The sequence below is a fragment of the Pan troglodytes genome, chromosome 9, assembly GCF_028858775.2.
Source record: "Pan troglodytes isolate AG18354 chromosome 9, NHGRI_mPanTro3-v2.0_pri, whole genome shotgun sequence".
Lineage (NCBI taxonomy): Eukaryota > Metazoa > Chordata > Mammalia > Primates > Hominidae > Pan > Pan troglodytes.
The window spans coordinates 34,893,947-34,921,462 of NC_072407.2; the positions used below are offsets into that span (position 1 = coordinate 34,893,947).

General features: G+C 35.6%; 1 protein-coding gene across 10 annotated transcripts in view; it reads right to left on the minus strand.

Moving 5' to 3' along the window:
• The window catches only part of DCDC1 (doublecortin domain containing 1), a 490,806-nt gene that overhangs the window by 15,542 nt on the left and 447,748 nt on the right, over positions 1-27,516 (minus strand). For 8 of the 10 annotated variants that reach the window (XM_016920610.3, XM_016920606.3, XM_063783960.1 and 5 more), the window contains 7 exons: positions 26,295-26,498; positions 24,814-25,015; positions 21,670-21,822; positions 20,861-20,962; positions 15,041-15,177; positions 13,612-13,791; positions 1,987-2,137 (listed from right to left, as the gene is read on the minus strand). In XM_016920610.3, coding sequence (XP_016776099.1) covers positions 1,987-2,137; positions 13,612-13,791; positions 15,041-15,177; positions 20,861-20,962; positions 21,670-21,822; positions 24,814-25,015; positions 26,295-26,498 — 1,129 coding nt within the window. The remainder of the gene's footprint in view (positions 1-1,986; positions 2,138-13,611; positions 13,792-15,040; positions 15,178-20,860; positions 20,963-21,669; positions 21,823-24,813; positions 25,016-26,294; positions 26,499-27,516) is intronic. The other 2 variants (XM_009460183.4, XM_016920609.3) reach the window with 1 other exon arrangement.

Genomic DNA, 27,516 nt, shown 5'->3' on the forward strand with positions numbered 1-27,516 from the left:
AAATTTTTTTGATATTATAATGCATAAAATAAGTTATCATAGAGTGCTTTTGAAACTCCCAGACTGCTTTATTTTCTTCCTACATACTTAAGCCAGTAGGTCACAGAAACATCATGAGTGGAATGATTAAGTAAATGTCCCTTAATGGGTATAGGCATGTAGTTGCATTTCTATCTTTTATTTTTTAAAGCATTCTGAATATTTAGATTTCTAATAAATGATTATTACTTACTTAATGGCAACAGTAAAATAAGTTTCTAAAGAACGACTAAATCAGACTTTCTGCGATCAGAGATTTTCTGTATCCTGGAACATATATAGCTCATTGGAAAGAACTGAGACAATAGGAGGAAACCACTAATCCTTTCACCATGAAGGTAACATGGGGAACCTATTGTCATAGGAAAGAAATAAACTTTCATACGATGGTAATCTATGTATTTATAGAATTGAAGATGCAAAAATGAACATTTGTCTCCATAGCTTTATCAAAGATACACAGAGCTAACATGGAGGAAAATGGTAGAAAGAGCAATATTTGCATTTCCAATATTTTTTCTCTTCCAGTCACAGTTTTTATTGTTGACAAGCTTGTTTCTGGGAAGGCAGCCGACATCTCTCTTTGTCGTTGGATACCCTTTTGGCCAGCTTGCCTGAAGCATATTTAGCTTTATTTATCACACAGGCTCAACGGACACAATACTGCAAGGAAGGTGTGGTACAGGCAACAGAAACCCATCCCAGGAATATGGAAGACTAAGCCTAGATAATGAAGGGACTGGGAAGGTACCTCCTACTGCACACATGTTTGCTCACTATTCGATTGTACTGTAATTATTTCACGTGTGTTCATATTTTTAATTAGATTGAAAACTCTCAGAAAAGGAGCCTAGCTTATGTTTATTTTATAATCTACAAACTTTGGGGATACAGAAAGCTATTGACTAATACTTACTGATAATAAGAACCTCATCATTCGTGTGTTCTTCTAAGTACCCATGTAGTGAGGGTCACCAAGAGCCAGGGTGAAGGGCAGTGATGGGTGATGGGAACAGCAGAAAACAAAGAATAAAAGGACTGGCACCTCATCCATAATGTAGGATGGTACAGGAGGAATATTTGTGGCTTCCCTCAGAACAGTGCTAGGCATCCTAATAAATCCCGTCTCCCTACTTTTTGGTCTCCATTTCTATCCTTTTGTCCCTTCTGGGCTAAATGTAAAGATAGAACTGCAACTGTTTTAGAAGTTTTTGGTTTGCCTACATTACATACAACATAGTAATAATAATTTTATGGTGACTTCTTAAAAGAAAATATCTACTATTACCAACATAGGGATGCCAGGCAATTCACTACCTAATCTTTTAGTTTCCTTTAGAGTGATAACAGTGTTCTTCGGAATCTCCTGAAAATTATATCTTTGCTAATATATACCTACCTACAAATACTGGCTTTAACTTCATCAGGATATATAGGATAAAGAACTAGAGTTCATTCAATAACAAATATATGTCCTTTTCAATTTCTGTCATTTATCAAAGAAAATGACCAACAAATAGACAAGATAATAACTCTAGAAAATATTTACTTATTACTAAAGAAAAGAAACTGCAAACCACATAATTACTATTAATAAAACATTAAGTTTTAAGTAATTTGAAAAATAGGAAATTAGTGGAGCTTCACTTTCCTCAGGGTTCATACTAGGGGAATACCTTCAAATGAGGCTCTCAGTATTTCTGCAAATAAGCCCCCTGGATAAGGTTCAAGATTAACTGAAATGCGATTGAATTCTCCAGAGCAAACAGTGTTAACACGAGGTTCCAGCACATAAATATATAACTTTAACTTCCATAACATGGAGTAGAAATGCTTGGGAGGGGATAATTATTAAAAATCATTGTGATGGGATATAAGCTCTTCCAAGAGAAGATTGAATGCTTTAATTCTTCAAAGACTTGATGGAAAAGAAACTATCATGCATACCTTTCGGGGTTTTGAAACCATGTCCCATAGACACACAGATGACCATATCTCGCTCTATGTCGTCCCAGGACTGAATTGGCTCTCCATTGGGGGTGTACAGTGCTCTAGCTGGGTGGGTCATTTTGAGACGAGAGGAGCAGTCTTGCAGCAGCTGAGACACAGAGGGACAGCCACATTTGAATACGGAATGGCACAATATGATCATGTATCAAAGAACCAACTCTTCTGAGAAAACTATTATCCCAGTTTGATTATTTGCCCACTGATAGTTGTTAGACATTCGTATAGAAGGGATGGGAAGAAGGGCATACAAATGTTCCCTAAAGTGCTTAAACAGTGAGGAGCTTCAGGACTCTCCAGTGAAGCTTACCTTGTAGTTCCGTATTTTTTCATGGAATAAGGCTTCTCGCTATTTAAGAAATTCCTAAATATGATAAAAACTGGATTGAAAATCTAGACTTCTCAAAATAGCTAAAAACAATTTTTTTTAGTGACCAAGGAACTTGAATGACAAAAGGTGAGGAGACCCAGGCTCTGGCCTCTTTGTTACTTCAGACAGGTAACTTTGCTTCAAAAGAGTCTCCTCAATGATAAAATGAAAATTTTGGTCTAAGACTTCACTGGCTCTATGATTCTATGGTTAAAAAGTCTTTTATTTTCAACTGATACATTTTAAAGCTTCCTAGAGAGGCCTTATTAAACTTCTCTCAATTTATCTTGAATACTTACTCATAAAAACACATGTAGAGATACAGTGTCAATGGTACTAGAAAGATTAGTCAACATGCTGCCAGACCCTTGAAGGCAATTCCATTAAAATGTGAATAAAACTTTAAGACAAAATAACAAAAGCAAGCAGGAAGAAAGTGAGAGGTTTCTACATACCTGCCTGTATGGCTTTCACCTATTAGAGGGCCAAAAGCCTGTTCCCCCAAAATGCAGGTGCCAAGTCCACATCAGCCCTCCAAATCACCATCAATACCTCTGTTTATAGATCTGTTTAGATGCTACAACTCACAACAAGGCAGAATGGCAGGGGTCAGGGCTGGGCATGTGATGACACCTTGCATCTGGCAAATGCATCAGGAATATGAGCCAAGACAAGAAGAGTGATGGGGCGATGCAGTTCAAAAAGCGCAGCTTTTCACCCAGTATTTTGAGTAAGGGATGAGTGGATTGAATTTAATAATAATTCAAATTATCCAAAAATATATTCCCCTCTATAGAATAGGATAGTCAGAGAGGACCAACAGGAGAGTAGTCTTTTTTCAATGATAATTAAATTATTTTATTTTTATATATTTTTAAATCATACTTTAAGTTCTAGGGTACATGTGCACAATGTGCAGGTTTGTTACATATGTATACATGTGCCATGTTGGTTAAATGCAGCCCTACTCCTGCCAAATACCATCCAGTCAGAAGCAATTTGATTAAATACTCTGCATACAAACCAATCCTTCAACCTACCATTGAGGGAGGATTCTGACAGCTCCCAAGTAGATGTCTAGGGTGACCAAAGAGAACTAATCTATTCTGTCTGTTATCAAAAGATCTCTCCTTGTACAAGGAAATATAAATAGAAAAATCAACAATAGCAACAATGTAAAGCTAATGAAAATATTCTACAACATAAAAAAAGGGTACATTGTACTCAAGGCGAAGATTTCGAAAAAGATTTACAGCAGGAGTACATTTTCAAAAGTATCTGTGTTGTGTTACCCCCAAATTCAAAAAATATGACTTCCATAAATATACTCACAGATACACACAGAAACGAGACAACCACAGCTTAAAGGAAAGGAGTATTGCTCAGATACAGGAGAGATGCTGAGGCTGCTGATAACAGTAATACTGATTAAAACATATTGACACATCTCTAGGGACTGGGTATTTTTCTAAAAGTTCTCAAGAACAATCTAATTTTGTTCTGTGGAAATAATTAGTATCCACCTTTTGTTGATGAGAAAAATGGAGAACAAAGAGGTTAAATATAATAACCAAAGTTGTATAGCTGCTAGTGAGAGAAGAAATAGGGTTTCAAGTGAGGATGAAGAGAGAGCTGAATGACAAGAGGAGAGAAGGTAAGAAAGAAAAAAGACTCAATATTACAGAAATTCAAATCAGTATTAGGGCAGACTAGGTGGAGAAGATCTCACAGGATACAGAAAAAGGAAAAGAGACCAAGTGTATGAGAGAGAAAAGTCAAACATCTATAATGTCAAGACATCAGATATTAAACCTATACATTATTGGTGTTACTGGAGAGGAATCTAGAATACATTAACCTTAAGCAATTATCAAAAAATAGAAGAAAACTTTCCTGCTCCAAATAAAGATCCATGTCTTCAGATAAAGTAAGCTGACCTAGGATAAGGCAAAGTTTATGAACAATATGACTAAGATTTAAATATTACAAAGCAAAAAGTGTGGATTTCAAGCATGGGAGAAAAATTCAGTTACATTTACACTTTGTTTTCTGTAACACTGAATACCAAAGAAAATGAAGCAAAATCTATGAAGTTATGAAGTTTTTAGGGGAAAAGATTTTAATATAAGAATTCTATATCCAGCCAAGTTACAATTTATGGTTAAAAGAAGCAAATGATGTCCTCCAGTATACAAAACCTCAGAAGACGTATCACACACAAATATTTCAGATTATTAAGAAATGAATCAAATTTCTTGACTATGGGAAAGTCATAATATAAAATGACTAATGTTAAGCACTAAGACTATCAGAACATCATACACTTGCTACAAAAGTAATCAGAAAATAGATGAATTAAAACTTTAACAATAAGTCTTCATAGAGAAAAAAAAATGTGAAACGACCAAAAAAGGAGGTGGGCAAGAAAAAGAAAACCAAAGCATTCTTTCTCATCTTTTATTTATTTATTTTTTTTTTGAGACAGGGTCTCACTCTGTCACCTAGGCTGGAGTGCAGTGGCATGATCAGGGTTTGTAATGAAGCCTCGACTTCCCTAGGCTCAGGTGATCCTTCCATCTCAGTCTCCCAAGTATCTGGGACTACAGGCGTGCACCACCATGTCCAGCTAATTTTCGTTTTTGTAGATACAGGGTTTCACCATGTTGCCCAGGCTGGTCTCAAACACCTGGGTTCAATCAATCCCCCCACCTCAGCCTCCCAAAGTGTTGAGATTACAGACATGGGCCAATATACTCGGCCTTCTTTCTTATCATTCATGAAGATAAAAGATGTTTTCCTCTCTTTTTGTTGTTATGAATTTTTTTATGATTATAAGCAACGCAATAAAACATAAAATCAAAATAAGAGAAACAGTTCCTTTAAAGGAGTAAGCAAAATCACCATCATGTGAATTTAATACGACTTCATTCTTAGAAAACTTAGGTGAATCAAATAAGAAATTAACAAAAATAAAAGCAAAGTGTCCAAATACAAAATAAATGTTAAAATATTAGTAGTTTATCTGTTCACTGAAAATAGGCATTTTGAAAATACACTGGGGGAAAATCTATCCCCAAAACAAAGATCAACTAGAAATAACAATTATTTAAAAATCTAAGACCCTTGTAAACAAAAAAACTATAAAATTTTGCTGATGGACAAGAAAAAAGTATACATAAGTCTTTTTTACATATATTAAAATAAGCATATTTTAGTATATGTAAAAAATATAAAAATAAAAGAATACCACAGCCTAGTTGTAGAAATTGAATAATGTAAAAGGTGTAAATTCTTAGGAAATTAATTAATAGTCTAATACAACTTCAGTCAAAATCCTATAGGATGATTTTATGATGTCGAACTGTAATTCCAAAATTCATCTTTAAAAATCAACAGGCAAGAATATTCAAGTAAAATCTGACCACAAAGTGCAACAATGAGCAACTTCTTTAAGACATTAAAATATAAATCTATATAATTTAAAAAGTAATACATACTTTACATAACTTAAAAGCAGAAGCTAGTATATGTAAGATTTTAGCATAACATTGGTATTCCAACTCAGAGGGGAGGGAAAATAATATTAGTCAGTGAATAGAGCTGAGATAATTTTAAGCAAACAAATAAAGCAGAGAAAATAGCTTCACTCAAATTTTACACCAGAAAAAGGAAAAAAAAGGAAAAGTAAGAGAAAAACACAACTGCAAAAAAATTAGATGAAAAAGCAGGTGAATCTTTATATGACCTCAGAATGATAAAGGACTATCTGAACATTAAGAGCAATGAATAAACTTATAAAATGTATTACTTTCTATACATTAAAAAACTCCATAGACACAATAGTAAATTGGAAATTTCTTATGACAAATCTAATAAAGTTACATGTAATACCCTTACTACTTAATAAAAAGCTTTTATCAATATGAAAAATATATATAATAGAAAAATAGCAAAAGACTTAGGGAACGGAGAGATAACCAATAAGTGATAACACAAAACAAATCAAATTCACCTCAACAAGTAATTAAAAATATATAAATTGAAATATGGGTATAACATTTTTCTTCTGTCGAACCTGTAAATATGTTTTTAAATTTTGTTGCAGTGCTGTTGATATCTTCACATATACAACAGGTGGATGGATGAGAATTCTCAATATCTACCTATGGGAGTATAAATTCTTGAAACATTCCTAGAAAACAATTTGGTGACAGGTATCAAAATTCTCAGGCATGTTTATTAACATGACCTAGCAATCCCTCTAGGAATTTACTTAAGGAAAATAATCAGAAAATAAATATAGACTGATGTATCAATATGTTCATTGCAGCACTCTTCATAATAGCAAAAAATTAAGAACAACCAAACTGGCAAATAATAGAAAACTGGATGAATAAACAATACATCAATTTGATAGAAGGTTATGATGCCGTTGAAAATAATGTTTTTTTTAAGAATGTTAAATTATATGGGGAAAAAGTCGCAATAAGTGAACAGACCAACTTGTAAAATTGTATATACGTGTGATCTACTATGATCAGAAAGGAAAAAAAAATTATCATTGTTTAGAAATATATACACTAAAATTGTAATAACTAGTTATTTGTGGATGATGTAATTTTCATTTCCTTCTTGGTGCTTTCATCCTTTTTTCTAATTTTAATACAATGACTACATGCTGTTTCCTAAATAGAAAACAGAATAAATGTTATTAAGATAATAAAAAAATTCATAGAGATCATTTTCAAAAAGAGATTGCAGTAGATTCATATGGTTTTATTTTATTATTTTTCTAAATTCTCTATAATAATAGTCACTACTTTGGTCTGCTCAGGCTGCCACAGACTGGGTGGCTTAAACAATGAGAATTTATTTCTTGCAGTTCTGGAGTCTGGGAAGTTGAAGATCAAGGTGCCAGCAGATTCAGTTCCTGGTGAGGACTCATTTTCTAACTTGTAGACAGCCATCTCCTTGTTGTGTCCTAATATGGCAGAGAGAAAGAGGTCTCCCTCTCTCTTCCTCTACTTATAAGGCCACTAATTCTATTGGATTAATGTTCCACCCTTAAGACCTCATTTAACCTTAATTACCAACTAAAAGCCTTATCTTCAAATATAGTCACACTGGGGTTTGTGTCTTCAACATAAATTTTGGGGCACAATTCAATCCATAGCAGTCACTATTTTTTTTTTCTACTCCAAGGAAACCAAAGGGTATGGCAGTTGAGTTTCTATCTGGAGTGGGAAAAATGAGGAGCTATATAGAGATAGGCATCTGAGAGAAATTTATGTAGTTTGAAAAGATCCCACAAAGACATATTTCTTATATTTTTCTTTACCACTAAAATGTCACTATTCTATAGAGATCACGTTTTCTACTTACAAACAGAAAAAAATATATAACTAATTTAACTAAAACATACTTTAAAGGCAAAATATAAATTCAATCTATGGTTATTTTACTTGGTTTCTCCTAAGACCTATTTGTATGTAAAGTCAATAAATTTAGCAAAAATAAATTAAATATGAAAATAAAGCATTTTCTCTGTTGTAACTGATGAAATGCTGTCCCTTGAAGGAGATAATGACACATCATGCATGGAAGAAATAGACTAAGCTCTGGCTGAAGAACGACTTGTATTCATGTTCAATATTTTATCTTCATTCTCTCTGATAATATATTTTCAATGACTTTTTTCCTTTATTTTGGTTAACATTAAAAAGAGATGTAAGGCATGACAACAACTCCTTTAAGGGAAAGATAAGATATCTTTCAACTTCTACTTGCGATGCTGTGATGCTTTAGGCACTAAAGCAGGTTAGTAATGCTTTTTTAGTTTTAAATTGGCTTCTTTTAACAGATCAACGTAATGTGTGCTGTAAGATGTATGTAGCCTAACGTTAACTTTGAGGTCTAAAGTGTTCAAGCCAGATTCCTTAGCAGACCAAATATGTTGGCATTGAAGTGTTCTGAAATATACCTTGATGTCTAGAAGTAAGGTATTTGTTAGTCTTCTAGGATCTACTTTTTAAACTTTCCATACCCTGTGGTTGCCAATTCTGCACGTACTAGTCCACTAGAAATAAGTATGTTAAACAGAAGCAACTTAACGTAACTCTCCACAGGGCTTATTTCTCAAAGAAAAGTATTGTTTGGCCAGGTGTGGTGGCTCATACCTGCAATCCCAACACTTTGGGAGGCCAAGGCGGGGGGATCACTTGAGGTCAGGAGTCTGAGACCAACCTGACCAACATGGTGAAACCTCATGTCTACTATAAAGACAAAATTAGCCAGGCATTGTGGTGCAAGCCTGTAGTCCCAGCTACTTGGGAGGCAGGAGAATCACTTGAACCCAGAAGGTGGAGGTTGCAGTGAGCTGAGATCATGCCATTGCACTCCAGCCTGGGCAACAAGAGCAAAGCTCCGTCAAAAAAAAAAGAAAGAAAGAGAGAGAGAGAGAGAGAGAGAGACAGGCAGAAAGAAAGAAAGAAAGAAAGAAAGAAAGAAAGAAAGAAAGAAAGAAAGAAAGAAAGAAAGAAAGAAAGAAAGGAAGGGAGAGAAAGAAAGAGAAACAAGATTGTTTAGAGGAGCAAAATTACAGACCTACCTATGCATCTTGTAAAGCTGTTCAAAAAGTAACTCAGTGAGGCTTGTGCCTGGAAATGTAGTGCCCAAGTCACATTCTGCTCTAAAAGAATGTAGCAAATACAGATGAGTTAAAAAGAAAAAAATAGACGTTTTCAGTACAATTAGGTTCTAAGATATCTAGTCATATTATGACCTTTAAAGACATTCTTAGGCTGGGCACGGCGGCTCACGCCTGTAATCCCAGCACTTTGGGAGGCCGAGGCGGGTGGATCACCTGAGGTCGGGAGTTCGAGACCAGCCTGACCAACATGGAGAAACCCCATCTCTACTAAAAATACAAAATTAGCCAGGTGTGGTGGCACATGCCTGTAATCCCAGCTACTCGGAAGGCTGAGGCAGGAGAATCGCTTGAACCCAGGAGGCGGAGGTTTCAGTGAGCTAAGATAGCGCCATTGCACTCCAGCCTGGGCAACAAAAGCGAAACTCCGTGTCAAAAAGAAACAAACAAAAAACAAAACAAAACAAAAGAGACATTCTTAATTCTGTTTTTCAAATGTATCTAAATTTACTCCAGTATCCTCTTTAAAGTGTATACTATAAATTAAATGTTTTTGCAATAACAAAGTTCATGATGAAGAAACACTGTTCTATAATAATTGCTCACCCACAGTCTATTTTCTGAGTTTTGTTTTCATAGACCAGGTCTCCTGAGGTGGGGCACATGGGCATCATGGAACTATTGCACACTCCCTGTGAGCGTGAGGTACTTGCCTATCCAAATAAGAAGGACCTCTTTTTCATTCCTTGAGCTTCTGCTCATGCATTCAGAACCATTCCTAGGCCAAGGAAGAACACTCTGATTTTGAGACTCTGTAGAATTAGAGAGCTGCTGCAGGAATGGGAGAAGACAAACGCTTCAGGACCATAGAAGGAGGGGCATAGGCAATCATAAATCAGAGAAAGATGCTGGTCCTGCAGAAAGAGCCACTAACCCTGGAGAGAGAGCCGCCTTGGTGCATTGATGACTGATGAGCCGACAACAGTTGGAGATGAGAGTAAGTCTAGCAATGTTCAAAGAGTGGGTGGGAAGAACATGGCTAAATCATCCAGAATAGCCACAGCAGTGAAAGCAGTTGAGAGAAAGTCCACATTGGATGGGATTCAAATACCATCTGGGGGTTTCATTATAGAAGGTATAGAGAAGCACTTTGAAATGTGCTCTGTTTCTCATTCTTCCAGCAAAAGTCTCAAACACTGAAAATCTGAGCTTCTTTGGAGTCAGCGTCATTAGCCAGACGCCCCCAGTGAAATCCAAACCCTACCCTTCCTGCTGCTTGTTCATTTCTCACACACAGTCCATCCTCCAGAGGTATTTTATACAGCCTGACAGTGTGAAAGGATACATTCCTAACTGATGACAAAGAATCGCATGCAAGCCCCTAAAGACAAAAATACACAGCATGGAAAAGGAAAAGGAAGAGATTCGAAGTTTCTAGACATTCTCTAAGTGTCCTTTTACACATCTAGGCCACATTAATCTTCCCAAAACATTGTTTTCACCATGCCATTTCTTTATTTACAGGCAAGTAGTGGTTCAAGCACTTGAGTTTAGGATAGTGTTATGGACTAAACTGTGTCCACTCCAAATTCATGGTTAAGCCCTAACCCCTACTGTGACTATATTCGAAGATAGAGCCTTTAAGGAGGTAATTAAGGTTAAATAAAGCCATAAGGGTGGAGCCCTATTCCAGTGGGACTGGTTTCTTTATATACAAGAAAAAGAAGAGACGCCAGGGTTCTTTCTCTCTCCACATGCACACAAAGGAAAGGATATGTGTGAACACAGCAAGGAGGTGGCTGTCTGTAAGCCAAAAAGGGAGGCCTCACCAGAAACAAACCCGGCTGGCACCTTGATCTTGGACATCCAGCCTCCAGAACTGTGAGAAAATCAACTTCTGTTGTTTCTGCTGTTTAATACTCAGTCTAGTATTTTGTTATGGCTGACTGAGAAAACTAATACATATGTATATGGGGTCTATCATACGCTTTTAAACAATCTTTCTGGTCACATCTATCTCTTCCAATTTCTCTGTCCATGGGGCACCTATTTAATACGCTTTATGAATTCCAACACCTATATTTACATGGGTGTCCCTAATCCTTGCTAATGCTTTTTCTGCTTAAGGTGTTGAATCTTCTCCATTTCTCAAGTTCCATCAGAGTTCCTGATTGATTCCTCTGTAGAGCCTTGTCTGCCACCCTAGGTGGGTACTGTGCTCCACTTTTCTCAGCTGAGATTCCTGCCTTCACTGCTAATTTTACATTTATCACATTCTATTAGTACTTCTCTCAGAGGAATATCAGCTTCCCTATCATACAACTTTTCCTTATTAAAAAAATCTGGACTTACCGTAAAAAATATAGAACACATAGGAAAACATGCAAGAAAGAAAAATAAATGTCTCCCATAATATGGCCACCTAATAAAATCATTCTAGTCTTTTTTCTATATCTGTACATATATGTGTGCAGAACTTAACTCCACATGCTTTACATAATGCTTCTTTCACTAAGTATATCTTAAACATCTTTATTATTATTTCAAAAAGGTAATTTTGAATTACTGTATTTCATCCTATGTGCTATATAATTCATTTAATCAACTCCCTATTGATGAGGTTTTAAATTATTCATAATCTAGCTCTGTTAGAAATAGGCTTGTAATAAATATTCTTAATAAATAGTTGTTGCCTAGGTTCATTAAAATATCCTTGGGATCAAGTTCTGCTTTGATATGTACTTTCTTATGATATGTACAGCCAAATTGTCTTCCAAAGAGTTGTACTTCCAGAGTGCCCATTTCTCTACATTCCCAAGTAAACCTTGGGTACAGTTTTTTAAAACTCTGTCAATTTGACATATTAATTTAAAGATACCACAGACTCTACTGCTACTTACGACTATTGATGTTAAGCTGTCAATTATATAGCACTATTAAGTTTACAAAAATATTTCCACAGACATAAATTAGAAAAATAATTTACAGCATCTAGAATAGGGCTCTTCATATATAAAGCTCATAAAAATTATATGATCATGGAATAAGAGTTATGAAATGCCTTTTCTATGCTACACCAGAGTCACATAAATCAAAAAGTCATCCCCCAGTTAGATATAGATATAAGTATTCTTCATCAAAGTTATTGTAAGTTTTTTCTACCCTGAATCTGATAGGCTATCTTCCCCCATTGTCTCAGCTCTACCCTTTACCCATTTATTACTCATTGCCTATTCTCTCAGAAATTTATCAGTTCTAGGTACAATACTTAAGTGCATTTTAACACTTAGCATCTACAACATGAACTCTTGATTTTTGAAAGAACAAGCAAGGAAAAGACATTTCAGCTTTGTTATAGTGCTTTTTCTAGGTAGCTCTCTTCTGAAAAAGCTTTCACTATCTTTTTTAAAAATCACTTTCCTTTTTTCCCTACATGTATGAAGATCCTTTACTTGTATTCCTAATTTGGGGTATACATTTTTCATATTTTAATCTCTTATTTCTGAAGTACAACAAATTGGTTGTCAACTTCTGATATGAAATTGCTGTCACCATTCTTAAGCAAACTCCCTGTCAAAGAAGAGTGGTCTCCCTTACACTTTGTAACTGGATTAATATCCAGGGGCAGAACCATCTCAGGTGGCCCTGCTACTCTGTGTGCCCTCACCAGCCTCCATGAACTTCTCCAAGCCAGTCTATTATAGTATCTTGCCTTTCCACACCCCCCCCCACCACCAACATCTCTATATGACTTTCACTTGTCCCAGAAAAATTCATGAAAACATTTCACAAAATAAAAAAGACAAACTACTATTTAAGACATCATTGCAACAGATAAGACTTTTAAAGAGACTACCCAAATTCATTTATTATGTGCCTAAAGTCTTCATTTAAATATTAAGAAAAAATGTCAGAATTTTATCCCTGAAATTACAAACCAAAAATGAACTGTTAATCCTCTTTCCTTAGTCAATACTTTAACTTTGGGAAGTGAGAATTCTGAGAGCTCTAGGACTCTGGGTAATAAGAATATGATAGGCTTTCTCTAATGAGTACCACTGTTTCTCTTAGACAGAACATATCTAGTAAATGATTCGTGGTGGGTAAAAAAAGTTACTCTTGTGAACTGGATTTAAAATGGATAAGGACACATGCCACTGCACTCCAGCCTGGGTGACAGAGTGAGACTCTGTCTCAAATAAATAAATAATATAATAATAATAAGATAAAATGGATGAGGAAAATTATTTTAAAGTTTAGATTTTACTCTTTGGTAGGAGTGGGTTGAACTGGCACTGTTCTCTGCTGGACAAGTGTCCTATTCAGATTCACATCTATGTCAGACAGCATTGAACTTCACATTTTCACACATTCACACATTCAAGTTCATTCAATCATGAGATCAATCCTATGAGGAAAGTACTGTTACTATTTTATGGACAAGAAAATGAGGTTCATAGAAGTAATTTGCTTGACCAAACAATCTAGAAATATCGGAGCTGGGATTCAAACTCAGGCCTACGAAACACTCCTTTCACACTAGATTTACCTCTGAAATAGTTTTGCCCCAGGCATAAGTGCCATCTTCAGGTCTGCCTCCATTTAGATAAATCCACACTCGTTTTGTGTTGGGCTGCTTATACAGGTTGCTCGGCTTGACTGCTATACGTTTGGTTGCAATTGGAAAATTTATTTTGGATTCCATTTCTTGGATTTCAGAAAGGTGTGCCTGTCAAGAAAAGTCCAGAGAATGTTGTGTTTACAGAACTGTCTGGATAGTGTTTGTGAAGAATGTGATAAAATCCAGATATATCTTGTAATTAATAAATTATATGGAAAAAATTTTAGGAAGTAACTATTAAGTACATTAGCCTCTCTTGTCACTGACTCTGGTAAATTCCCCTTGCTTCAATGAAACGCTAAAGGCAATAACAATCATTAGAATAATAATAATAATAAGGCACTCATTTTGGCAAAGCACTTAACTTTCATTTATAATGTGAAGAAATGCAGAGAGAAGTATTTTTGGACTTTTGCATGATGTTTCTCCTACTGAGAGATTTCTCTGCATCTAACAAATGAGTTTTTTATTAGAATCACATCATTTCCTCTAACCAAGAAATGCAGACAAGAGTATACATGAGTGTTGTTTCAGTCCTTACTTGCTGTCTTTTAAAATACAGCATCCACCCTTATACTTTGCCAGATCCCTGCCAGGCAGCTTTTTATTCTACTTCAAGCATGTCCTAGTTCAATGCTTTGCATTCATTCCCTGGTCAGTGATTTATCCTTCTTAGCTTGGCACGAAGTCATATTTCTAGGGATGTCAATTCCTTTTGTTCTAGTAACCTTGACTTGGGCACGTGCCTAAGATTTAGATCGAACACATTTCACGAATTTGAGAAATCTTACTAAATAGGAACATATCATTTTGATGAAAAACTTCACAAAGCAAAAAAGTTATCCCTGGTCTCTCTCCCCGGTCCTCTCTCAACAGCTGACCTTTATCTTTTCGACTTTTTTATGTCTGGCAATCCTGACTGATTAACCAATTGGACTGAAACCACTTCTTTAATTCTTCACTTCTGAATGTCTCCATTGCAATTAGTATTTTACTCCTTGCTCTTTTTACATATTGAGACATGCCCTTAGGAGTAATGAGCAATGAAGCCAGAAGGCTCAACATGACTACAATTATTACAATTACCTTTGTACATATCCACTGGGCCTTTTTCTCTTCTTTGCTAAGGTCATAATTTCCAGTCTCCATTCAAACAAAACAGACCCTCATATAGCTGGCTGTCTTTTAGAGAGCTACTCTCCAAATGCCAACTCAATGCTTGGCATATGCTTATATGGTCATAACTGATCAGATGCTGAGAATATATTAACAGTATCATTTTAAAATTCAATATTGTACTTTTAAATACTCATAAAAAGGGCAGAGTCTTTAATGTCCAGAATCCCAAAGAACATACCTCTGTATGTCTTATAAGTTCCATGAGTTTAATTTCCTGTTGAGTCTGTTCGGTCCAGCCTCCTTCAACCACCACGGGCTGCACAGGGCTCTTGGTAGGAACCATGGTGGCTGGCTGACATGCCGCTACTCGCCGCCCTGAGGAAACAAGTCTCTAGAAATTTTGTTTCTGATGATAGGCTTTCAGATTTCAAATAAACTGATTTGGCTCTCTATGTATAAATTGTTCCACACAGGAGCATAAGCTAAAATACTAAATATATCATAAAAGCAAAGATGCCTAAGGTAATAATATCTAACAATACCTCTTTCATATGGGAGCTTCAGGCTTTAAATAGCCAGGATTCATATACATACTCTACAGGTAGAAGAGGAAGATAACATGCTGATTTCCACACTGGCCCCAGCCTTGCATCCATGATATGGTTCAGCAGTAATTTAGTCAAATAGAATTCATGACCATATATAGCCCCTATCATCCTTTTAGTCTTGGAACATATGTTTTGTTCTCTTTACTAATAATAAGCCTTTCCCCTACAATTAGCTTAGCAGCCTGAGGATTAAGTATTTCTAAAATAATATTAACCCAAGAGACAGGAATTTTTTTTTTCTATCTAATAATACCCTGCGAGCACGATTAGCTTCTGACACCTCTGCTGTGCCCTTTATGCTGTTAGGAAGCTGTAGTAAGAGAAAATATTTATTGGAATACTGTATTCTAAAGAATCACAGGCACAATTTAATAAGTGTGGTGATTCCAATTTATGTGTTCTTTCCACTAGACCACTTAAAATAGTTATAAAAGAGGTTTAAAAAGTCACACTTATGAAATTGTTTTCTTTTTCTGTGTTGAAGATATACTCAGCCCGCATTTCATATTGATCTCTAAGCTTATTAAGTAAAAATAATGCTTTCTCTTGTATCTTCTTTCCAAAAACCTATATTGAGCAACAGCTATGGGTGAGGTGTTGTGTTGGATAATGCAGGCACAAACATGTTGGAGAATGAGTTCCTGCCTCAAGTTTGGTCGGGAAGGCAGACATCAAGGAAATGATTATACCAATAGTGGATTGCAGTTGGGCTGCACCGGGAAAGCACAAGATCTATAACAGCTCCTAACAGGAGTTGCTAACCTAGTCTGAGGCACAACAGAAGGCTTCTTAGAGAGAGTAACACTTAGGTTCATAAAACAATAGAATTACTAAAATGAAATTGAGTCTCAATTTTGTTGCCAACATAATCTTAATGTGAAGATTTTCAGACCATGACTCAAACAAAACTGAAAATAATCTGGTACTTATAGAGTATAAAGCACTTGTGCTCTTCTAGCTCAAGTTTATGGAAATAGATCCAGCAATAAAAATAAATGGCAACAATGACTTTTCAGGGAAACCAGAAATGCTTATTATATCCCTAATAAGCAGTTATATGCAATTTATGGATGTGAAGAAAACATAATTGAATCAATCAGTCAATGAGTTACAGTGACAATGCCATTAAGCAATGCACTTTGGAGAAGACCATGGTGGCACCTCACAAATACGTAACACAAATTTATACTAAATATAGTTTTAACCCAACTCTATTTATAGAGTGCAGATAACATTAATTTATGGCCCATACATTTTTATAAATAACATTTCAACAAATATTTTATTTAGAATGCATTTCGAACACTAAAATTTTGCTCAACTACAGAGAGTTCAGCAATAGTTTATCATTTATACTGCTGAGAGCTAGGGATTGAGTATAGAAAACAGGAAAAAACATTATGCATTTTTTGTCAACTTGCTTCTAACGGTCTTAAGAAAATGAATGCATTTGTGCTATAATTTTCATGAAGAGACATAATGTCATCACAAAAGATTTTAGTTTGGGGAAAGGTTTTTATGATAAACTATTATTTACATAGGTATGAATAACATCAATTGAAACCATGCAATAATGTATTGAACGAATTGTTTTTTATTTTCTTATTACATTTTCCCACATATCCTGTTTTATTTCACATGAGATCAGGGGATAGTAATTATAATAGCTAACTATTAATGAGGCATGCCTCTTCCCTAGTCCTATTGTTTCATTTTGAGGATGGAGCTCCATTGATATTGCAGATTATTTTTCTGATTGGAAACTGGGGAAAATAAGCTGGGGATTCTTGGCCCATTGTTTCTCTTAGAAACTAGAGAACACAAGTGCTTTGCTGTTTTTTCATGGGATGAGTCTTGCCCGGACAGCTCTCCCCATTCGCTGTCTTATTGGGAGGCCCACCCTTATTCAGAATCACCTGTGTCTGCAAGGGTAAGCCCACCCAATCTGGGGTTTCAGTTAGCAGACTTATTTCGCTTTCACACTAAATTAAATGCTCCAACATTGCCTTTACATGTAACACTGATCATTTAGCCTGATCTGCCATTCCTGCGTTTTACTTATTTATCAGTTTTATAACCCCAAGTGGGTAAACGAGTTGCCTTTTCAGGAATCCTTACACCAATATTTATTGAGTATTTGTTATATACTAACCATGTAGTAAAGATTTGACATTTGTTACTTAATCACGGAAACCCAACAAAGTAATTACTAGTATTATGATTAATGTTAGCAATGTTCATGCTTACCAATGAAATGTAAAATCAGCCTAGCACAGTGGTTTGTACATAGCATATGCTCAATAAATGCTTGTTGCAATTACCAATGGCTATAATATAGAATAGCTGATTTAGCAACTATTCATACCTCCTGTTTTAGCCAACCCTGAGGAAGCTCACAATCTTATAGGCCTTGCAGTTAACTAAGACTTGTTCTTATTTATCCTCATAATCTCACCAGCTAGAAAAAGGCCTTCATGAGGGTAAATGTTTTATAAGCATGTGTTGAATTTATATTTAATAGCAGAAAACATACCACTTTGTCAATAGAGACATGATTTATGTTAGCACTCAATTCTAAGAGAAACCACATCAAAGGATCCCTCCAGAATGGACATCACTGACCAAATACAGAGTTTTAAACAGTGGTATTGTAGATGATGACAAATTAACTTAAAATTTTTAAAATACTTGGCCGGGCACAGTGGCTCATGCCTGTAATCCCAGCACTTTGGGAGGCCGAGGCGGGCAGATCACAAGGTCAGGAGATCAAGACCATCCTGGCTAACACGGTGAAACCCCCTCTCTCCTAAAAGTATGAAAAAATTAGCCGGACTTGGTAGTGGGTGCCTGTAGTCCCAGCTACTCAGGAGGCTGAGACAGGAGAATGGCGTGAACCCGGGAGGCGGAGCTTGCAGTGAGCTGAGATCGCACCGCTGCACTCCAGCCTGGGCGACAGAACAAGACTCCGTCTCAAAAAAAAAAAAAAAAAAAAAAAATTGAATACTTAATTGTAATAAAAACTGAAGACAATATAAAATCAGAATTTAATAAAGGCAGCCATACCAGGTGCTATTTTCAGTATTTAACTTGGTACAGGAATACAGCTTAGAAAACTCCCTGGAGCGAATGGTTGCAGTTCCATTTATTCTTTTTTTTTTAAATTAATTTATTTATTTTTTATTTTATTTTATTTTATTATTATTATTTTATTATTATTTTTATTATACTTTAAGTTTTAGGGTACATGTGCACATTGTGCAGGTTAGTTACATATGTATACATGTGCCATGCTGGTGCGCTGCACCCACTAACTCGTCATCTAGCATTAGGTATATCTCCCAATGCTATCCCTCCCCCCTCCCCACTCCCCACCACAGTCCACATGCACATGTATGTTTATTGCGGCATTATTCACAATAGCAAAGACTTGGAACCAACCCAAATGTCCAACAATGATAGACTGGATTAAGAAAATGTGGCACATATACACCATGGAATACTATGCAGCCATAAAAAATGATGAGTTCATGTCCTTTGTAGGGACATGGATGAAACTGGAAACCATCATTCTCAGTAAACTATCGCAAGAACAAAAAACCAAACACCGCATATTCTCACTCATAGGTGGGAATTGAACAATGAGATCACATGGACACAGGAAGGGGAATACCATTTATTCTTTAAATCAGTCATTCTACAACTATTCAGAGAACAAATGAGAAGGGTATAGAATGTATAATCTAACATAGGAAAGACTGTCACATAAATGGGTAATCATAATAATGTGATGATGACTATTGGAGGGGAAGTTCAAAGTGGGATAAACCACATTACCCTAGGCTTGGAATGCTGAGGAAGGCTTCAGGAAAGAAGTAACAAGTAACCTTAAAAACACAGAATGAGTAGGAGCGACCTAACAGGACAGGAGAGGGAAAACTTTGAGGTAGAGGGAACTAAAATGTGCCGAAAGCTCAGAGTTAAGAAAGCGCATGGTATGTCTGGGGGAGCTAAAAGAAAGCTAAAATGTATGAAGTGTAGTGGGCAAGGAGAAACAGAAACTTACAGAGAACAAGATTATAAAGGGCCACGCTGAGGAGTTTCAAGGATTTGTCCTAAAGATAATAGGAAACCTTGCAAGATTTTGTGCCTGGAGTATCATAATACCTTCGCATTTTTGTATGATAACTTCAACTTCAGAATGTCACCATTATTTCTAGAATGGAAACCGCTGTCAAGATGGAAGCAGGGAGACCAGTTAGAAAACTGTTCCAGTGGTCCCAAGGAATATATAGATGATGGTAGCTTGAACTTGGATAATGATATATAGATGGAGAGAGTTAGAATCATTTGAGATCAACTTAACAGATTCAAAGTGACAAGGCTTACTGAATATTTGCTTGGGGAAGGTGAGAGAGAGGGAGATGCCAAGAATGACTTCCAGGTTTTTGAGGAGGAACACCTGGGTAGATGGTAGTAGAACCCTCTACTAGCAGAAACAAAGGAGGCATTGGTGTTGGGGTAGTATGACAGTTGTAGTTTTGGAAATGTCCATGGAACATTCAAGTGAAAATGTCTAGCAGTAGGAGTGGTAGAAGTTAGTAGTAGTCATTATTTTCACTTACACCCAATTCTTCTTTTGGTAAGAACTGGGTAATAGCCATTGCAAACCACAGTTAAGTCTAATGCAGTTAGGACTAGTTCTGCTATTTATTGAAGCAAGATTCATATGCTTTTAACACAAGACAGCATCAGGAGTTGAAATTCTGCTATGGCAATTACTGAGTTTGAAATGTGTTCCTTCCTAGACTCAAGTCCATAGTACATTGTTTCTCCCCAAAGAATCATTTGTATCTCAGGTCCTGGGAATAGTATACGGTCAGAAACCTAAGATTCTGTGTTAAAGAGAATGGAAGAAGGAGACCAATAATTGATCACTTTGACTGTGAATAGCATGTCTTATGCTGTATAAAAAGGAGTCATTTTAAGTTACTGACACTGACTTCTGAAGATTTTAGTACTTCCTCATTCAGATTACTTAAAAAAAAAAACAAAACAAAAAAACAACAAAAAAAACTTCTTCCCCAGCAATACCCAAGGAATGACAGCAAGGTTTGTTTAAAGATTAATTCTGAAGCCCACAAAACGTCTGTTGAGGGATTATTTCAAAAACAATGAGGTAGTTTCTCTTGCCCAGGTATCCTCCTAATTTTTAATTTTTAAGACGTATGCATAAGCCATTTGATATTCATTTTAATATAAAATTTACAGATATAAAATCAGACCAAAAGATATATTATTAGGTTTTAGACTTTGCTCAAATGATTTCTGTAAAACAATATTTATATAGTACTCTTTAAACACTTGGTATCTAATGGTAGAAAATAACCATTAGCAATTTGGGGCTACATTTTGAATTAAATATGGTTATGCTTGATATAGTTCATACTGACCTTTTAACTGTCTCATTTTGTGTCTCATGGTATCTAGATCAGCCAAAATTCTGTCCTTTTTTAGCCAGTTCTGTTTCTCTAATTTTTCTGCTTTCTGCAAAGCTAGAATAATAAAAATACAAGATATTTTATCAACAGTAATTTATCACGCGCACCAATAATTTATAAAGAACTTTCTGCTCAAAGAAATAGATTCAATTAGAAACAAGTAATTAAAAGGTAAGGGTCATTAAAAGAAACCTCATTTGAAAGATGACAGGGCTTAAGGCATTTCTTTATGGAATGGAGGGGTAAAAAAAAGAAGAACGATGCTGTTTTATTATATAGATTTACCATATGCAATAGCCATATTTCATTTTCCACTTCCACAAACTATTTGGAGGTGATGAAAGCCTGGCTTGGAACCATTCATTTTTTAAACATCCACCTACTGCCTAAAGGGTGCAATTCTTAAAAATGAAAATGTGCAGACAGGTCGTCCTCAGTGTGAATTAAACTCATTTGTTATTTTCTAATATATACCATTATTCTCAGTCTTATAGACCAAGGATCTCTTTATCAACTAAATTAGACATTTTTCCACACAGAATACTCAATTCCAGTAAGAAAAAAACAGGCAAATGTGCAAACATGAGAGTATAGCTATCCCTGTGCACATATTAGTTGATGAACCTTCTGTTCTTTGTATAAATGTGATGTTATTATGTTGATATTATACACATTTAATTCATTTTCTTATGATGGCATAAAATGTATTTCTCTCTCCCTTCATATACTTGCTTGAAAGAAAGCAAAAACAAAAAAGTTACCGTTTGGAGGTAGAAATGGTTCACCACAAGACACCCAGATGGCAATAGGATTTCTGAGGATGAGGGTAAGCAAAGACTTGTCTATACCATCCAAACTATCGGATGTCACAGATTTTGCAAATAATCTGTTTTTCACTTTCATTCTTGGATTTTCTGGTGGAAAAAATGACACATTTATCATTGTTCAATGAATAATGAATAAATTTGTTTTCTGAATTTGTTTATTCAAAATATTTTATTATTCATTAATAACTTAATTTGATTTAAACAGGCAATGCCAAAATCAGAGACTAATGCATAATTTTGGTCAGAAACTTCATATACAACCCAAAAAATAAACTAATAAGATTGTAAATATGCTTTAATTTCTTTCTTACACATCACCTAGTTCTGAAAGAAATTTGAGGTGGCTTACCAAAATTCTTACTCTGAAATGGAAAAAATAGAGATAAAAAAATCAAGCACAGGGGAAAGGAGTATAGGAATAGACTAAATCCAGGGATAAAGTACCTTAGTGTTCTTATATTTTAAATGAATAATAATATCTCATTCTGCTGTTTCTTTTTTTAAAAGAACAAAGTAATATGCTTAGAAGAAATAGTGTTTGGCCTATTTACTCTGATGAACATCCAATAAATGTTAGATATTATTTTTATTGTTAAACAGAAATAAATACCACCTTGTTTTTACTTGCTAGAGATAAAGCAAAATTTGGGCTCTGAGCTTCCTAATGGCGAAAGCAAAGAGAAAAACACAATTTCCAGCTTCATATGGCCCACATATAGTGAGAAATTCCATAGAAAATGCACTTTTCCTGGTTCTGAGATCTGAGAAAAATTCATTTAAGGGTCCTCATAAAGAGGCTATTCGTGATATAGCTAACAGTACCCTGCAATAGAAAATTAATATATATTGAGAAGTTACTATATACTGGGTATTTTATTAAGGCCTTTACATACATCATCTCATGTGATTCTAAAAATGATACTCTGAGACTCTGAGTTAGGGCTTATTATCAGTCCTCTTTTACAGATATGATAACTGAGCTTTAGTGACATAGCTGGGTGATGGCAGAGTAAAGATTAGAATCCAGGCCATCTTCCAATGAAGCCTGTGCTCTTAACGACTGCCTGCATAGTAAGCACTACGTTGAATTCTGACCAACAGCTGTTTCTTTAAAGTTCCTTAATGCAAACTGATGGCATAACATCAAGTCACAATTCCATAAAAGGGGGCAGCCTAGTGATGGGCTTGCCTGATTTAAGGATACCCTTTAGAATATAGGGAGGAAGAGATGGAATCAAAAGAATGCCCTTTTGATAGTCCTACATTAATAATATTACTCCAACCAGGCTTTAAATAAGAATTTAAAGAAGAGTGTTTGAAATTGTAATTTTATAAAACCTGAAGTTCAGATATTCTGTATGCCAAATAAAGGCAGAAATATATGCTTCAGCAATCAGCTAGGCATTAAATGTTCACATAATTATTTCTTAAAACTCGTTTGAATACAAAATAAGTAATATCCTATACACAAAAGTGATAAGTAATTTCACTGAATGTTTGGTAAATATCAACCAGGCATTGTTCTAAGTTATATATGTGCGTGTGTGTATATAAATACACAAATGACTATTATTCATATTTATGAGGACCAAATGAATATATTAATAATGATCAAACGAATACAGATATTGAATATATATACACATATATATGTGTTCAAGTGAAAATATAGATATATAGATATACTTGCTATGGTTTGAATGTGTGCTTTCCAAAATTCTGGTGTTAAAATTTAATGGCCAATGTAATGATATTATGAGAGATAGAGACTTTAAGAGGTGATTAGGTCATAAGGGCTTCTCTTCTTGTGAGTAGAATTAAGACCCTTATAAAAGAGGCTTCACACAGTGCTGGGCTCCTTTGCCCTTTCTGTTTTCCATTGTGTGAGGACAAAACATTCTTCCCCTCTGGAGAATGTAACCCTCACCAGACAACCAGATCTACCAATGCCTTGCTCTTGGACTTCCCAGCCTCCCGAATTGTGAGAAATAAAGTTCTGTTCTTTATAAATTAACCAGCCTGTGGTATTCTGTTACAGCAACACTAATGGACTAAGACAATGTTATCTATATAATGGAGACATGTTAAATATATATATACACATATATATGTATGTGTGTGTGTATATATATATCTATATCCATGAAGTAATTGACAATTTTACAAATAGTAAAATATGTACATTTTATGTAAGAAATTTAAAATAGTAAAATTAGTTAAAAATGTATCCTAACTTTATAAATAAGAAAATTGGAATACAAGAATAGTTAAACAACTTACCCAAGGCCATTGAGCTAGCAAGTGACAAAGCTGGGATTTGAACCCTGGTATTCTGGCTCCAAAATCCAAGTTCTTAACTTCTAAATTGTGCCTTTTAGTACAACCATGGAAATCTCATACTGAGAAAACTACTGAATCACTACTACCAAGACTTGCTTTTATTTAGCAGACTGTTGTTTGGGACACACACAGTCACTGCCCCCAAATTGCAAATAGTCTAATAAGACACACAGCTATAAACAGATCATTATCATGCAGTGTGCCCAAAAATGCAATAGATGGATATTGACTGGAGCTTCTGGGAGATAGTAAAAAGTGGAGAAGACAGAGACAGGGAAGGGGAGTTGAATGACAGTAAAAGCATAGAGAGGACACCTTCCTTCTAATAGTAGCAAGAGATTTCCATTGACCCAGCCCCAATTTCTTAAGTGGTCACCAGTTGGTTTGGTTCTGAGTAAGAACAAAACCAGTCTGTTCTTACTCAGTTTGGTTCTGAGTAAGAACAAAAAATGATTATGTTCCATAAAGTAGCTGAACTGTCAAACATATTTTATTAATTATATGCAGTTTATTTATTGTTTCAGTGCTAAAATCAAAATTTGCATTAATTTTTAATTTTTCTTATAATTCTGCAAGGTGAAAACAACATGACAATTTCATTGACACTCTTCGGGTCACAAAATTAGCTTCCTATGATTTTGAAATTCTGAAAAAACTGACTAAATGAAATAATCACGTTTAACGTTTTCATGATCAAGCATAAGTAGAATCAGCTAAATGCTGTAGATTGTAGCCAACCTTCCATACTTTCAACAATTATCTGTTCTTTTCCAACAGGAGCTGCATCTTGCTTTTGTTTCTCAGAGTCTCTTTGGAGAAAGGATTCATCTAGAGCCCATAAAACCAAATCACGCAAGGTAAAGATTGGGGTTCCATCTTTGGTATATACTTTGGAGGCTGCTCTGGTAAGCCCAAGTTGTTCCGTGCATTCTGTAAGAAGCTAGATAACACAGGCAGTAAGGATCTGACAGGCAAAGGTGATAGCATTGGGAATGATCATTAAGAGCTTGTCATTCTAAAAATCTGAAAAAAAAAAAATAATTGAATTTGAGAAAATAGAAAGCTGAATTACTAATGATGCTGATCTTTGATTACAGACTATTTTGGATATCAGATTGTCCTACCTAATTTCACAACAGTAGTCCAATCCAGCCGTAAATTTCCTATCTCCACAAATTTAACATGGCAGCTGACATATATTAATATATTTTAGCATCAGAGTATCTTCTAAGAATTGTTCAACTTAAAAATCCACTTTCAAATTTGTTGCTTTATGTTATACAACTGTTGTAATACTTCATACTGATAAACCGCTTTAAAATAAGTAAGTAGTTAACCTTCAAACCAAGAACTGACAGGTATTATTACCTCCATTTTGCAGATGGAAAAACAGGATGAAAGATTAAAATTTTTGTCCAAGACCATAAAAGCCAGCTGTGCATCCCTGGGTGAATCTTGGAGTTGCTAACTTCTGTATTTTGCTTAGTTTATTGAATAACAATACCTTAATTTAAAAAAAATATTTCCAGCCAAAGAGGTGAGGGAATAGATATGTGCGCTTGCAAGGAAGTCTGCAGGGTAACTCCATATCATATCAAATATCACTTGTAAAATACATTGCTAAAGGCATTGGCCAGAGTGAATAGTCAAGATAATCACCAAGTAGTGCAAGAACAAAGCTGGGTTTGGGCCTTCTAGCTTCTTCTCTCTTCCTATGACTATGAGGAGCAGCCCCCAAGGCAGACCAGGTAGTTCCTCCTAACACAGCCCCTGCTTCCCCAATTTGAAAATAAAATAAAACATCCTATCAACAAATAAATGCCCAGATACTCCAGATGGTGAATGAGGTGGCATCTCTTGGATGATTCAGATGACATACAACTTGAAGCTGGCATGAGAAACAAGGCAGAAAAAGGCATTCCGTCTATCACAAGAAGGAAGAAAATCCAGTAGCTTTGTTTTCCTCTTTCTTATAGATCTCTGCTCTAGAGCCAACCTAAAAACTGAATTCTGGTTTCTAGTTTTTCTAAGTCTGTATCCACTGACATACAATCAAATAAAATGTCTTTAAGTAAACAGAGATCTTCATCTCATCAGCTTTAACTGGTGAGTCTGGCCAGGGACATTTATCACTCAATCCCACTGCTTTTTCTTTAAGAAGAATTGCCATTGTCATTACCTCTGAAGATGCAAGCAGCAATTAAGTGATAGCCACTTACCATGGGGAATGTTCCAGCCACAATTAACTTCCCATTACGATATCCATCCCCATTTTTGTATGCAATTATTTTCACTGCCTTCTGGTGTGTGGCTGCCATGCCACTGTGAGATGCAGCTTGCGTGCAGGTCTTCATCCGTAAAGACAACAGACGTGCTTGGTAGTAACTTAGAGTTTTTTCAGCCTTGTCACACGACAAATCAACCTAATTTTTAAAAAAATAAATTGTACATTTACTCAAACTTTCTTGTTTTAGTGTGCTACACTTTAGTCTCTTAATAAATGTGTGTATACGTGTGTGGTGTCTACATTTTGCAATGCTCTCTTCATGTGTTATAGATATTGAATACTAGAGCCGGAAGGATGTTGGATCCAAATTCTTCAGTTCCCTCCCAGGCCTGTCACTGAGTCACTAGGTGACTTTGGGCATCTGGCTTGTGTTTCTGGCATTCTCTTGTTTTTGTTTGTTTGTTTATTTGTTTTTTGCTTTCTCTCTGCCATGGCCAGAGAGAGCCTGGATTAAAGTAATAATACACTAACATTACGGATAGCCTCTGAATTTTTAACTTTAGGATGATTCCACCATATGGTGGAAGATGTTGATGAATGGGGAGGGGAATGGTTGTAGCTTTAAACACATGGTAGTAAGGGTGGTAAACACCACTCTTCTGCTTTCCCTTTTCATCCCAACCTAGGACGTTGCCCTGAGGGCAAAGTTCTGTCTGAAATTCTGTAGCACTGGGGATTCTTTCCAACCAACTCCTCACCATCTCCTTAAGATTATCCCACTATCTTCAAAGCAAACCAGATGCTTTCAGTTTTCCCAGAGGACTGACTTCCTTTCTCCTTCAGAGCTATTGCTTCTGTTGATGTTTTTTGTAACTGCAATGCATATCAGGATTAGGGAAGGGAGGAGGGTGATCTGGGGATGAGGTGAGCAAGCCCTGAAGAGCACACCAGACTGGAAGATATATTCCACCTTTTAGGAATCGCTCCTTTTTATTCAGGTGTGTAAGTTCCCATAGTTTTTACTTCTACAGTTGAAAGGGAGGGTTTTTTAAATGGTACCATTTTAAACAAAGGTTATAGGAAAGCAGTAAGAGTTTTTGTTGTTGTTGTTCCTCCGTGAACTCTAAATACTATTAGACATAGATGTGTGAATTCAGGCACCAAACCTGAACAGTCATTAACAACAACACATCCAATTCCCCCTGAAATGTTCC